Source organism: Seriola lalandi, unplaced genomic scaffold (genome assembly GCF_002814215.2).
Source record: "Seriola lalandi dorsalis isolate HSWRI2012SDOR001 ecotype SW California unplaced genomic scaffold, Sedor1 jcf7180002052274, whole genome shotgun sequence".
NCBI lineage: Eukaryota > Metazoa > Chordata > Actinopteri > Carangiformes > Carangidae > Seriola > Seriola lalandi.
Genome location: NW_019522827.1, coordinates 1,636,432 through 1,651,866, shown reverse-complemented (window position 1 = coordinate 1,651,866; position 15,435 = coordinate 1,636,432). Strand labels below are relative to the sequence as shown.

The 15,435-nt window shown below is 42.0% G+C and overlaps 1 protein-coding gene across 1 annotated transcript in view; it reads left to right on the top strand.

Moving 5' to 3' along the window:
* Nucleotides 1–2,428: 2,428 nt before the first annotated feature.
* The window catches only part of fbln1 (fibulin 1), a 32,137-nt gene continuing 19,130 nt past the window's right edge, over nt 2,429–15,435 (top strand). The window contains exons 1-12 of the mRNA XM_023400281.2: nt 2,429–2,678; nt 5,945–6,053; nt 7,806–7,935; nt 10,655–10,814; nt 11,740–11,802; nt 11,904–11,990; nt 12,147–12,284; nt 12,391–12,528; nt 12,929–13,072; nt 13,179–13,304; nt 13,485–13,610; nt 14,256–14,375. Coding sequence (XP_023256049.2) covers nt 2,624–2,678; nt 5,945–6,053; nt 7,806–7,935; nt 10,655–10,814; nt 11,740–11,802; nt 11,904–11,990; nt 12,147–12,284; nt 12,391–12,528; nt 12,929–13,072; nt 13,179–13,304; nt 13,485–13,610; nt 14,256–14,375 — 1,396 coding nt within the window. The 5' untranslated portion in view covers nt 2,429–2,623. The remainder of the gene's footprint in view (nt 2,679–5,944; nt 6,054–7,805; nt 7,936–10,654; nt 10,815–11,739; nt 11,803–11,903; nt 11,991–12,146; nt 12,285–12,390; nt 12,529–12,928; nt 13,073–13,178; nt 13,305–13,484; nt 13,611–14,255; nt 14,376–15,435) is intronic.

The following is a 15,435-nucleotide window of genomic DNA, read 5'->3' as shown; positions in this document are numbered from 1 at the left end:
TTCTGGGTAATGATTTATACACATCCTTCTCCTTATAACAGCATGTTAATTGAGTCTATTAATGTTCCACAAAAAGGAAAGTATTATTCATTAAACACATTACAACTTAAACTTGACAGTTAAGTTAGGCTACTTTCCCCAAGTTTCTATAGCTGAGCTGAGAAACAGTGAATAAGGCCTTTGGGCCCCTCAGTCTGCCTGGATGTGTTAGTGGCTCTCTGCTGATTGACACAGACGTGGCAAGACAAGCTTTGCTGAGCTTCAAAGGAACTGTACCACACCCCCCACAACAAGATTAACACTGTCTGAATGCGACCTCGGCTTGTCTAATTTCCTCCACCTATGAGCTGTGAGGTCAGCTCATGCTGCTGTTTCTTGTTAAAGCCCAGATTGGAGGTGGAGAGGAGGAGTGAGAGTTGGTGGGTTGTGAAAGGTTTAGCAGGCAGGGTGAGTTGTACTCTAACCAGTCCAGGCTGAAGCCTGGCACTGGCCTGGCTGTCATTTTAGGAGCCTGTATCTCTTTTCTGTGTTACGACTTAGGAAAAGATTAGATTAAAGACTGGTCTGCAGTAAAAGGGGTATTCGCTGTGGTAACTGTTCATTTTGTAAAGGTGTTAACACTGATTTGCAAGAAAAATATTCTGAAGTTATGTAATCCATTACAATAAACAACATATCTGCCCCTGTTGTTGTCAAGGTTATAGTGTTAAAGTGTGATAATGAAAGTGCAGATCTCTGTTCTGCTTTACCAAGCAACAGAAGAGTGACAGACAAAAATAAAAGCAGACATGTTGTTCACTGTGATGGATTACCTGAGTAAGATCTCTGCAAGCTCATTTTTACACACACACATAGTGGGATGTTTTTCAAGTAGATTTATTGGAAGAAATGGAATCCAGTATTGAAAAGGGCATTTGTTTCTAAATGAGGAAGATAAATAACATAGAATTCTAACTCCCCCACCCACATTTACCCTTAAGCAGTTCTGCAATAGTGATACTGCATCATATTGAGAAATAATGAGACAAGTGGCTGCCTGGAAGTCATACAAACACCATTCTTAAATTTATAATTTACTTTTTGTGGCAAATGGGATTTTTTGGCAAAATATTCAAAACACTAGTGTCGTCGCTTTAAAATATTCTTCGTCTTCTTGCCAGGCTTCTCTTATAAGAAGGCTGCGGTGCGCTGAGGAGCACGGAGATTGAGACACAACTCGTCACATACTACACTTTTACTGTGCAGTTACCCATTTATAACTGCCATAGACTTTGTGGGCTTCCCTGTATGCCTGTGGTGTCCCAATATCAAGTCCTCCGTGATGTTTCTAGACTGGCTAGACTGGTGGTGGAGACATATGGCTCTGATTAGAAGATCATTTAACCTCTCCCTGTCACCATGCCCAGAGTCAGTAGACTGATTGAATTTACAGAGAGCCTTAGTTGGTACAAAATGTTTATAATGCAGTCTAGCAATTATTTCTCCACTTCTTGCCAATTCTGGTAGACTTGTGTGTGTGTGTGTGTGTGTGTGTGTGTGTGTGTGTGTGTGTGTGTGTGTGTGTGTGTGTGTGTGTGGCATGTTCATGATCACTTTGGCTGACAGTGAGCCCACATCTGTGGTAGTGTTACAAAAGCTTTAATTTATTAACTTTAAGGGTAAATGCCTCATTTTCTTTGCTACAGCTGTAAAGTTTAGTAGCTAAAGAGGAAAATAAGCGCAGTAGGGGGCCTACAGAGAGCAGTAATACCACTGAGCAGATATCAGTGAGGGCTCAAATATAAGGGGTGAATGCAACAGCACAGAGCCAGCTTCCAATCTCATCTATCATCTCTCTTAAGGTGCAACAAACCCAACTGTTGCAGTGAATAAGTGCATTTATTTGCAGACAGGGTTGATATCCAAAAGGTTTCGAAGCTTACAGTCTGGACATAGCCACAACAGATTTTTAAAATACCTCCAAACCAGCTCCAGATGTTGAGTAATCAGTACAATCATTAGTCACAGACAGAAAAGTCTACTTTGCTATTGATGGGAAGACGATTTCCAAGTATGCATGCATACTCTGTAGCACAGTAGCCCGAAGACACTTGCAGTAGTAGGCTGTACAATAACAGTGATGGCAGCTCCCTCTGGAGTACTTCAGGTTTTATACTTTATCATCAATAGCAATCATATAGAACATTTTAGAAGGACTTTTCTGGTAGAATCATTCCTGTCAGAATATAGTAATAAATTACAACATAAACCGACCCCAGAGGATGTTTTAACCAAAAATATTTTAATTGTAATATATTGTAAATGAGCTAACGATTAATGGCTCTAATTTGGAGTTACTACAGAAAAAAAAAGCCCGGTTTGATTAGTAATGAGTCGGTGTCTGTGGCCCCAGCCCGCCCCTCACAGTGCCATAATTAGACGCTCATTCCTCCAGTCACGCTGCAACTGCGACTCACAGCTCCATCACATCCACTTCTCGGACTCAGTCTTTTCTTTTCTAAAGGAGCTCTGCTGTTTATTCACACAGCTTGCAGGGGGGAAAAGAAAACAGGCATCGGGAAGCTGAAAGTGCTCGGATCACCTACTTTTTAAATCAGCATTTAGTTGAAGCTCTCTTCATTCAATGGGTCCGCGTGTCCTGCTGCTCTGCTCTCTGTTCGGAGTTCTCCTTGGCCAAGGTAAGTTACCTCTCTCTCTGACAAACTGCTGCGTGATGACTTTTAATGAAGACAGGCCAAAGCAAGGCAAACAATGGCGCCGGTACATGATGATGTTGATGTGGGGTGAATGATCTTTGGGAGATTTTTATTTTTCAAGCATTTATTTTACAGTAAGTATCAAACTGATTGCAGACAAAGCGTGAGACTCGGAGAGGGGATGGATTTGTCATAGGACTAGTTGGGACATGTGATAAAGCTCAATTTACAAAGTTGGGTGCTTCAAAGTGTTGCAGGGCTGCACTGAAATGAAGCAGCGTTGAATGATGTCATTATATATTCAAATACCCGGTTAGTGATTTAGAAGGAAGTCAGTTTTATTTTATTATTTATTTTGTGTTTCCATTGTTTTCCCTTACAACTTACAATGCAGGCAGTGAGATAAAGAGTGTAACTCTATGCACACTGCATTGTGCTTGACAACTTCCACAAAATACATTTTTATGTATCATGAAAATGTCATATCAAAACGTAAACCATCTTTAACATTCTTTTTGTTATTCATTTCATTGTGTTTATGCAATAGCCTAGACTCAACTTGGTTTACAAACAAAAGACGTCACATTAACTGAGGAGTGTTACAATGCAGTTTCACAATAGTTGTAAGTAGGAGCTCTCAATGCCCTGGTTTCTGTACTTCCTGCCCTGCAGGCCAAAGGCCAAGTACCTTGGTATGCTGAGATGCTCAGAATGACCAGTGTCCCACCAGGGCATGATGGTCTAGACAGATGGGTGTGATTTATACTTGAGCGCCCACAGCAGGGTCATCAAGGCGTCGGATGAGGCATATCCAAATGCTCACGGTCCCCTGGTCACACATGGGGCAATTTTCACAGTCAGCAGGGGCCACTTTTTTCTAAAGCTGCCTTCATTGTAGGGGGTGGTGTCACAGGTCAGTTTGAACTATCAGCTCAACCAGTTACATGAGCAAAGCTCCCAGATGTAGCTAAGTGTGTCACATAAAGACCTCATCAAAGAAAGAGTATGATAGATAGATAGATAGATAGATAGATAGATAGATAGATCTACCTCTTGTGTAACAGCCTTAAAACTGACAGAAACCTCCAAATAAAAGCCCTGAGTGCAGCCCATGAGAGAGATGCACACTTCTGTTGTGACGCCTGGCCAACTACTCTGTTTGGGCGGAGCTCCACCACTGGGCTCATTAAGCCTTGTTTACATGAGGCGTCTAGACGCAGGCAAGCCATGTGCTGCTCTGCCAAGACAGAATGGCCCTCACAACCAGCACTGCTATCCAAGATGGAAATCAGCCCTCTCCAGACAGACAATGCATCACAGAGACACAGAACTGTGGCGAGCTGCATCTAGACTGGAGGAACGGCTGGGCCTGGCTTGCTTCTTTTGATAAAACAGCAGCACACAATTTTTAAGCCACTTCTGGTCTTTCAATTTAGGTTTGCAAAGCAGCAGACAGCGGTGGCGTTGGTATGACTCTGTGATGCTTAGCGGGTCTGAGTTAGTTATCAGCTGAGAACTACTGTGGGGAGAAATCTCCAGAGTATGTGACCAACTATTCCTGTCATTTAAAATATACTTACCATGCCCCTGGAGGGAAAGATTAGGGGATTAGCTATTTTGTGGAATCTGGAAAGGTGCTCCTTGGATGCCTTTCCACTTTCAATACAAACCGGGTGTTTTGGCACAAGGATGTCAATTACTGGTAATGGTCATAAACAGAAAAGAGAGAGAAAAAAAACGTGCACAACTTCTGCAGAGTTGGGAGAAGGGTATTTGACACTTGGTCATTAACACCTTTATATGAGGCATTAATGGCACGCAGTGCAAATTCACATTATCAGCTTTTTGCAAGCAAAATATTTTTGCAAGCAAAATATTTTTGCTCCTGTCTCATTGGAACATCATGGTGTAGCTGTGTTGATAGAGGTCTTTAACATTCACAGACACACAGAGAGAGAGACTCCGAGAGGACCTACTTGGTAGGCGCATGTGAAAAGCTTTTAAAATGCCATCTCATTTCATCCAGCTGCTACAAGGTTTATTGGCCAGAGGATTCTGGGATGTGCCAGACTTCCAGAAGTCAGTAGTGAGTCAGCTAATGTGGCTGCCGAGTAATAAATCCTCTGTCCATATTCCCGCCATGCTGCCAGGTTAATCATCCCTCGTGTAGTAGCAATAGTCACAATGTTTTAATTCTGTGCTTTGATTTCCTGCAGCCTTTCTCCAGTCACCCTGCTGGTATTTTAGTCTGGGCTGCAGAGCTGGGTTTATAGAAACCTGCAAACTATTCGGAGAGGTTTCATTACAGTGCTCATTGAGATGTTATGAAGTTTATCAATGCAGAAAATGTTGTGATGATGACTATTCCTGCTTGTTCCTCATCTTTGATTTAATGGTTACAATAAAATTCCTCTCGGCCCTCTGGGAGAAAGCAGCGAGTCTGTGAAACTGAGGACTGCTATTCCAGACACTTGTCCTCCCTACCTAATCTAACTCACTATCTGAAGCTGCTCACTGCTGCCAGACGTGCTGTGTCTCAAACAGATGGATTTCTTCAGTGCATTTCACAATCACTATTCCCAATAATTCAAAACACTCAGTCACTAACCAGCAACAACTCCTCTTCTATTACAGTGGATTCAGCATTCCATACTCTCTAATACACATGAATAAACAGCCAGATTGCCACAGAGTTGGTTGTCCTCCAGTTAAAGAAAAAAAAAAAAGCCCCTCTTGTGTCTGCAACAACATATTCATCATTCATTGTCTTTGGCAAAAAAAAGATCCTGCAGCCAGTTTAAATTGCCAAACCCATTTAGAATTTTGTTTTTTCATTTTTTCAGAGAAGGAAAGGCAACTTGCCTTCGAGGACACTGGCAAGACTTTTGTTTGGGTTAGATATCCAGATTTGATCATTCTAATTCACTTAATTAGCAAAACAGTGTGTCAATCACTAATGCTTAATAACATAAGACAATGCTTATGACCATGCCATTTGGTAGTCATGTAAAAGCAACACCATAGTCTCAAGGCGAGTGTGTAATCCACCTTATGTGTATGCAGGCAGGTGTGTTGCCTGCGGTCTACATGTCTCCAGCAGTCAATACCTACATGGGGGTCTCCTTCCTAATGGTGCTAGAAAATGTCCTGACAGCGAACGGGACGTGTACAAATTCACCACCTTCTTTTTTTGTTTTACCTGCCCACACATGCAAAAACTTACCTCGTGTCGCTTTTAATGTCTGTAGGAGCAGAGCAGATCTCGATAGAGGACTGCTGTAAGGATGGACAGAAGCGCGGCAGTGATAACGAAGACTGCGCATCCCTCCCTCTCATATCCGAGTCAACCACGTGCAGGTAAGCAGGTAGCACTATATATGCTGCTTTGCTCTCATTAATCTGTGTGCCACAAGGGTGAGAGGGCTGTGGTGGAAGACTTGCCTGGGGCTTATTCAGATTTACAAGTCATTAAGTGCTGCACCCTTTGTCACAATCGTACATTTTCTATCTGCACCACAGAAGCTCCTGCAGTATTGGCCCACAGGGATTTGGCCTGTACCATGTATGAGGGGGAAATGTCTGTGGGCCCTTAATATGAGATTGCTTTACCTTACTCCCATAAATCTCCAGGCACATTATTCACTTCACGTGAGAGCGGGAAACACTAATAGTGATGGGATAATAACAGGTCTGCTGGTAACCCTAGAAGGTGTGCTGCCACAGGTTCAGGGCCCATAAGCCAGGGAGATCTGCTGCTGTGAACACTGATGGCAAACACATTTACCATAGCCACCCTAAGTGATCCCAAATTTGTCTAAATTATAGAGCGAGGGGAAGAGAGGAAAAGGGCAGAGGTTTGTGGGGGAGCAGGGTGTATTTGGGGGTTGAAAAGGATGAGGGGGGGTCAGAAGAGGGGCTGTTTCAAAACCCAGGAAATACCTTTGAGAGGCAATAACAGGAAATCAGGAACGATTACTTCAGACACCAAAGGGGGAAAAAAAAGTACAGAAGAAAAGAGAGGAGAGAGGAGAAGAGAAGAGAAAAGAAAAACAGGAGTGCGACTGTGCCCTTAAAAGGTTCTGCAGAGGAGGTGTGCGCCTAGACGTGAATTTGAGATCCACAGTGGTTTATGTGGAAAGAGATTTCTGGTAAGAGTTGATAAAGAGGCTTGTTGGAAATGAGAGAGGAGACGTGAGGGGGTGGCGTTTTATGCTCTCTGTCTTGTAAAATTGCAGCGAGAGAGGCAGAGATCCAAGCCAGACAGAAACAGTCACCCACTCTTAACTGATTGGACTGCACAAACAGCCAGCGAAACGCTAGACAATACAGTGAAATCTGATCTAACCAAAATATTGAGTAACTGATATTTTCATAATAATGCTCTTGTGTAAAGGACTGTGCGTCTACCGGATAATGGTTTTGACATTAAAGCATGCAGTGTTTTATTGATTCCTATCAATGAGGTCCTGGTCAAGGTCAGTTGAAATACTTTCTGCTACTCACTTTATACTAATAGAAATGTTTTGAATCCCATCTATTACACGTTATCACTGATTCTGCCATGGTGATGTCACTGAGCCCAAGCAAACATATACGTATTTGCAACTGTAGAGTCAACCAATTAGTGGTAGTAATCTCTATTCTTACAGGACATAGCAGGCTTGTCTTAAGGGAGTGGTTAGTATTAGTCATATCATTATGGAGTTATGCCTTCAAAAAAGCTGCAATCCCACCATGAGTAAGGACATGTGGAGGTGGGCAAATGTTAATCTTGGGAGACAAATGTTGGTTTAACCCAGGTCTAAAACAACAGCAGAAAGACCTCAGGGAGCACTGCTCAACCTAGTTTAAACCCAGTGATGTCAGTGTTGCAAAACACAATAAACTTCCATTGAATCCACACAGGGTTTTACTCATCCCACTCATCCATGCATTTTTAGTGTGACAACTCTGAGATCCCCATCAGGCACGCCTCAGGCTGATTTTAATGGGCTACACTTTAAGGCAAGGTTGTTTTCTGCATTGTGTGTGGAGTGGAGGGGGTTATTGATAGAGCTGAGAATAAATGCACCACCTGTGTTTTGCATTTTTTTTTCTTCTTGCTGACAGGGTAGTGCAGGAGCAGTGCTGTGTAACAGTGCTTGAGGATAAAATGTGCAACACTGGTATCAACTTGGCCAAAGACCAAGGAGCCTGTGATTCTTTATTCACCAACACCTGCGAGACCAAGACTACAAAGGTCTGTTTGTATCTGGATTTGCACATGCATATGCAAATTTTTGTGTATGTGTGCCTTACTAACTGAAAATACTGTAAACAGGGAAAAAGAGTAAGAATATAATGACTTGTGTGCACCAAAAAATCTCCCTCAGCTCAATCATTGTACAGTATATCACTCTGCTGGACAGCCAGATTGGAGGCAAATGATTGGTGAGAGTGATGATGTGTGTCTGTATGTGTGTGTGTCTGCGCCGCGAGCAAGATGAGGCATGTCACTCCAGGGAGGAATGGAGCTTGTTGCTGTCAGATAGATTATAAATTCTGACTCTCGAATCTTCCTCAGGCTCACGTCCAAGCACATTTGAGCCTCTCTATGCTTTTACTCCCTCTCAACCTGTGTGCCCCTTTATTTTCACAACATACTGCACGTCAACACATCTCCAAGATAAATGCTTGGCAATATGTGGAAAGGAGGGGATGCGAGTTGGTGCATTTTCTCAACATGATGAGATCTCAGTGGGACAGCTTGTCTTTACTTGATCATCTGTAAACTGCAGGTAGTGGCTCATACTTAATGGCCCAGGTACGGTGAATAATACAAGAGATTTATATCTTTGAGAAGGAGGCTGTTTGACACGCTTTGTCCATTGCGTCATTACATTTACAATATCAAAGGACTTCAGGAAATCTGTCTCCACCTGTAACCCTGAAAGATAGCCAGGAGAAATTCACACCAAACTGTAAACGTCGTTTATCTTAAACGAGAGAGAGAATATTCCTAACCATTAAAGAAATATACAGCATTTTAGGGAAATATGCTTATTTGCTTTCTTGCTGACAGTTAGATAAGAAGATTGATACCACTCTCATGTCTGTGCGATACGAGCTACAACCAGGAGATGGTTAGCGTAGCTTAGCATTAAGACTTGAAGCAGAGGGAAACAGCTAGCTTGAAAAAATCTTCCTACCAGCACCTCTAAAGTTTGTTTACCAAGACTAAGTAAAAACTACACTTTTACTGGGGATGTCTCTGCTGTTTGCCAGATTAAAGCGACAGAAAGTTACTGCGCCAGTCCAAGAAACAGTCGAGCATCTAACCTCCTTTAAAACAACTACCTGTAAACAAACAGAAACAGCATGCTAAATACTGAGCTTTAGAGATGCTAGTATGCAGATGTTGTTACCTGTGGAGAGAGTCAGGTTGGCTGTTTCCTCCTATTTCTAGTCCTAAGGTAAGTTATATGTCTCCTAGCTCCAGCTTGATATGTTAAGCACAGGTTTAAGTGTGGTCAATATGCTAATCGAACTCTCATCAAGAACTTGAATAAGGATAATTTCCCAAAGCATCGAACCATTTCCTTTACAATGAAGTCGGGTCAATGTGTGTTAAAATGCTAATTTTATTACCTACATTTTCTGGCCATTTGGGGGCAGTAAAAACAAGCTGTAAACACAGCACATATATGGCTAACTTGTTAGCAAACATTTCCCCATTTACATGTGCTGCTGATACAGAGCAGCATTAGCATTTAATGGGGTCATATGGTCAAATGTAAGAGTGTAAGTCTAATATTTACTCTCCTTTTCGTTGTTTCCTCTTAATCCTGTGGGAAATGTTTGGCTAAAGAGTTTACAAGCTAGTTGCTAACTTTGCAGTTTGGTGCTGAACAGGCAGTAGATTTGGAGCTTTTGCACTGAAAACAGCTTCCTGTTGCCTGTTGCAGCCGAAGAGAATGGTGAGAATAAACCAAAGCAATAGAGTTGTGGGCTGTAACCAAAAAATGACCTGAAAGATGCTAGAAATGTCTGTAGAGTTGAGGGGAACTACAGAGTCAGAGCTAATTCTCTGTTGGTTTGTCACTAAAAGCAAAACCTGTCAAATTACACATAACCTACTCATTTGATTTGTATTATGAAAATATGATTATAGACTTTAGATGTTAGTTTCTCCCCATTTTAAATTAAAAACCTAAAAGGTTTCTAGATATAATATCAAAGCCACACAAGCATGTGCCCACACACGCACATGCACACACACACACACACATGCACACGCCCCCACACACACACACACACACACACACACACACACACACACACAGAGAAGCAGTTAATGACTCCTGGTAAGCGCCGCAATCTTTGCAAGACTTATGGCATGTGTTCAGTCTTGCAATCATTACACCACAGACTGTCAAATTTCAGGTATTATAGCATCATTGCCCAGACTGAGACACAAAGACACCCATCCCCCACACTCTGCACCTCTCATCTCCCCCTGGCATTACCAGGCTGCTGTAATGATTGATTGAGCATGCTTCAGCTAGAGGGGACCATGATCATCTCATTACTGTCTGCCTGTCCGTCTTTCTTACTGACTTACTGCCTCTCTAGTCCTGTCTGTCTCTCTGAAACCTATCAGTTGGCCTGTCTTATCAGTGGGCCTCCATTTCTGTCCGTCTGGTTTAAACTGAGAGCTTGGGTGTCTGTCTGTCTGTCTGAGTTACCTCATCCCCATTTGTCAGTCTAAAAGCCTGTCTCATCTACCTACAGTTTTTTGATGACCATGCCATCCCACAATCTTCTTTTCCTTGTCTAGATTTTTAGTTTCACTTCTCCTGGTATATGAATTCCTGACATAGAGTTTTTCTCCTCTGTTCTTTGCACATTTTTAAGATTTACTTGTCCATGCTCTTATGCTTTCTTAAGTGTTGTATTGTACTGTATTCTGTTTTCTGTAGATGTGCTGTGACTGTTGTCTTCTGGGGAAGGCGGCCCAGGAGCAGGGCCTACCCTGTGATCACAACCTATCTGTGGGCCACCAGTGCATCCTGGTGTCCCGGGCCTGCTGCGTGGATGGAGCCCTAGATAACCAGACAGCAGCCCCAGTACAAACTGATCGTGCGTGTAAAAAAATAAGCAATCATGTAGTAGGCAGTTTTTTTTTCTTACGTTTGTTTTATAGCAAAGCAGGTAGTTAACTTAACAATAATCTAGTTCAATTCAATTCAATTCAAAACAGAGGCGCGTAGAGTAGCACAGTCATAAGCAGCGTAATACAGGAAATTAAAAATTTAAATTAAAAGAAAAAAGGGTAGAAAAAGAGAATATAGTGATAGAAAACCTGAGCAAACCACATACAACTTCTCAAAATATTGGAGGATGAACCTAAGAGAGAAGAAAAATTAGGTGGAGAAATCATAACACCACTGGTGTTGTCAAACATAAGCCCATGCTGCCCCCTGGTGGATACGTGTGGTCTTGCCTTTAGCTTTCAGTGGCGTTCAAGAGTGGTTACAGTCCATCTTTTTCCTCACACCTAAATAAAAGCAGCTCAGGTTCAGCAGAACAACAGTAACTGTGGAACAAAGAAAGGTTCAGTGTGTTGTTCATGAGGGTATCAGCACTGCAGGAACTTTCTGTGACCTTACTCACCAGCTGCTCCCAAAAAATGTTCCAGTTGTTTTAGAAACAAGTGCTGCTGAAATGACCAGTTCACTTGACAAACAAACAAATTAATTGCTATTTTAAGAGGAAATATTTAATTTAATTTAAGCTAATTTATGATTTTAAACAGGATCTCTGTTGGTGTGGTCTAATTAGTTAATTAGCATTTTGACATACAAATTTAGGTTCTGTGACTGTGGTTTACATTATAGTGTAAGCAATTTATTGACTTGAAAAATAAGTCAACAGATTATTGATTTTTATTATTTGCCGCTGAATTTTATTTTTGGATGGCATGAAGCTGCTCTTTGAGACTTGATGCATAAGGTGTTTCAATGTGAGCATATGATTAAGCACGCTTTATTTCTCTCTCACACAGAACCAAACAAGGATGAAACCAATGAAAATAGAGATAATTCAGTATTAAGTGACCAGTGCAAAGGTATTGTATAACAAGCCAGTAAATCCGCTTTTACACTTAACCTTTATTTAACTTTGAAGAAGCAGTGATCAGTTATTAGCATGTTTGTGTTGCTTTTTCAGGGAAATGTGTTCATACCTGTGTTGGCAATGACACTTGTGCCTGCTTCAAAGGCTACAAACTCAAACCAGATGGAAAGAGCTGTGAGGGTAAGTGGCCTTCTGATGCTTCTCCATCTTTCAATTTGAAGGTTAATGTTTTAATAATCAAGACCCTGCACAGATACATTTGTGTGATAAAGAAATAAGGTATAGCACAGATAAAAGTAATGTTTTTGAATACACATTACTTCTCTCCTCTCCCAGATATCAACGAGTGCTTGCTGGGAGCCAGCAACTGTCGGGGAGGAGAGCGTTGTATCAACACAGAGGGCTCATTTCGTTGCCAGAGAGAGGTCAGCTGTGGGACTGGCTACGAACTCACTGACAACAACAATTGCAAGGGTCAGTTAAATAGTTAAACCGGTCTTGTGGAGAGACACTATGAACGTAGATACGGCTGAGTGATGTTTTCACTGTGTTCAGTGGCTGCTGTGCTTTCTTCATCCAGATATTGATGAATGTGAGACTGGTATTCATAACTGTGGCCCAGAATTTGAGTGCCTGAACACCCAGGGGTCATTCCGTTGTCTTCCCAAGGTCAAGTGTGGGAATGGCTTTATCCAGGACGCCCTGGGCAACTGCATCGGTAAACATCTGCACCATAACTGGTTCTTTTACCTGTTGGTACACCTGTTATTTTGGTTCAGAGCAACATATCTAGACAGCTGCTGGCCATACATCAATACTGACCTTTTTGTGCACTATCATCACCGTCATCAGCTCTAAGCAAATCCAGGTGATGAGTACATACTCTTCTAGTTACTCCTACAGTCCTTGATGCATGATTGGTTTTGCACGTTCACTAACAGTACATCCAATGTTGCTGCATGTTGGGAGAAAATTTAGGGATAGATGGCTACATTTAAATTATAAATAATTCTCATGATAATTATTTGTGGAGTCCAGCTCATCATACTTGAAATAGTAAGATAAATTGGAGAAATCTTTTCATAATTTAACGGTGCCATCTGTGACTGTGTTTTCAGATATCAATGAATGTCTAAGCCAGACGGGTCCATGCAACAGAGGGCAGGTCTGTATCAACACAGTCGGCTCCTACGTCTGCCAGAGGAATTCTGTTAACTGTGGCCGAGGATACCACCTTAACGAAGAGGGCACACGCTGTGTTGGTGCGGCTGAACATCTCACCATTCCTTGATACAAAGCATCATACTGTCCTGCCTGAGGTGCACATCATGGTGTTCTCTGTTGCTTACTGTTCATTCCTGTCCACAGATATTGATGAGTGTAAGGGCACGGAAAAGGTCTGTGCAGGTCATGGTTGTATCAACCTGGTGGGCTCCTACCGCTGTGAGTGTGAGACTGGCTACATCTTCAACAGCATCACTCGGACCTGTGAGGGTAAGAAATAAGTAGATCTTTCCTGATGTTCTTACATAGTGTGAGTAGCTAAATCCAAGTACGTTCTCTGCACACATAAAACACTGTCTACTTATAATGTGCTACTGGTCAAAAATGTGTACAAGAGAATGTTGTCATAATTTCATCATCTTACTGTGGCATGTTTTCGCTGGGTTTTAGATATTAATGAATGCAGGCACTACCCTGGCCGCCTGTGTGCTCATAAGTGTGAGAACAGTCTGGGATCCTACAAGTGTAGCTGCACCACAGGGTTCAGGCTCGCTGCTGATGGCAGGAATTGTGATGGTAAGTCATATCCAAACTGGGAAGATTGCAACTTTGGACATAGTAACACACCTAACCCCAAATTGCTCCTGATTTGTGTGAGTATGTGGGGGAATAAAATGTAATTTGCTTCCAATACATTACATCTCCTTCACCTGCCTGTAATATTCTAATTATGCATGATATCAAGTTGTATGATTATTCTTTCAGTTTTAAGAAGGAGTCTTCTATAATGGTTTGTATGGTTCAGTGATGATGTTTCTTAGCCAGTTAACCATGGACAGGAGAGATTACCTGTGTGGTTACCTTTTACCTGTCAGAGGAACATATGTGCTGAAAATTATATCCCACAATTGTCTTGTGATGTTACTCATCCTACTTCTGCCTGGGCTTTACTTTTTATGGCACTGAGACGCTGAACCGCTTTGAGACTGTCACCCTTGAGAAACCCACCCGCTTGTATCCCCAATCATGTCTCTTAGTCTGTTCAATTTATGCTGAATCTCAATAACCAGTAAACTAAGTGTATAACTGTGCATGTAACTGTTTCCTTACATATTCATCAGGACAGGGGAGAACCCACCTCTCTACAAGGGTAGAGTTTTTATTCTTCTCTTGTTTATAGGATAGAGTTCCTAATGTTGTGTAATTATCTTTTCTCTGTAGACCTGAATGAATGTGAGAGTAACCCATGCAGTCAAGAGTGCGCCAACGTGTATGGCTCCTACCAGTGTTACTGTCGCCGCGGATACCAGCTCAGCGACATCGATGGCATGACTTGTGAAGGTAAAAATGGAGCCATTAACGTGTGCTTAGATGAATAATATCTTGGAAGTCCAGCAGATTCCCATGTGATTAGTACGATGTTTTGCACTAGTGTTGATATGTACACTGTAATAACATGAAAGCGTGGGATTTATTATCATCCTATGATAACTTGTTAAAGGATGACTGAGCCTGCAGATCAAAAATATAAATGCAACACTTTTGACTCTACTCCCATTTTTATGAGTTGAAATAAAAGACCTAAGACTTTTTCTATAAACACAAAAGATACACACACACACACACACACACACACACACACACACACACACACACACACACACACACAGATGTTCCGTGACAAGATCCTGAGGCCCATTGCCATGCCATTCTTCTGCCACCATCAGCAACTTTGCACAGCCACTGAAGAGGAGCCCGAGCCCCCCCCCAAAAAAAGAAATGCAAATCTGTAGCCTGAGTCACACAATTCAGTGATTCAGTGCCTAATAAATTTATTTAAAAAAAAAATAAAACGACACATTTTAAAGTGACCTTTTATTGTGTACAGCCCATGGCACACCTGTGCAGTAATCATGCTGCGAAATCAGCACCATGATATGCCACACCTGTCAGGTGGCTGGATTATATTGACAACTAGAAAATTCCAGGGAAATTTTGAGTGCCATGGGGGCTACTGCCGGGATAGGGTTAGGGTTAGGGTAAAAAATCTTCTCTGTGTCACTGTAGCGATGACATCACGCAGCCCTTGGCTGTCAGAGGTCAGGTCAGGAGCTGCCGTTGCCATGGCAATGTGAAAATCAGCCCAGAATTTGGCTTCTACATGGCTTCAAACAATTGCAAATGATGAGAAAACCTTTACTTCTTTTCAAAAACCGAAAACACCGTGAGAGACACTGAAGCCAGTAGTTTCTACAGTCTCTATTTTATTCAGATATTCCTTAAAATGAGTGAGTAAGCTCAGTGCGAAGACAGAGTGAGATTCTTTTGAAAAAAAAAAGATGATTACATTAGGTGTCAATGAGAGTGAGACAGGTATTGCTGCCGGACTCAGCACCCCCGT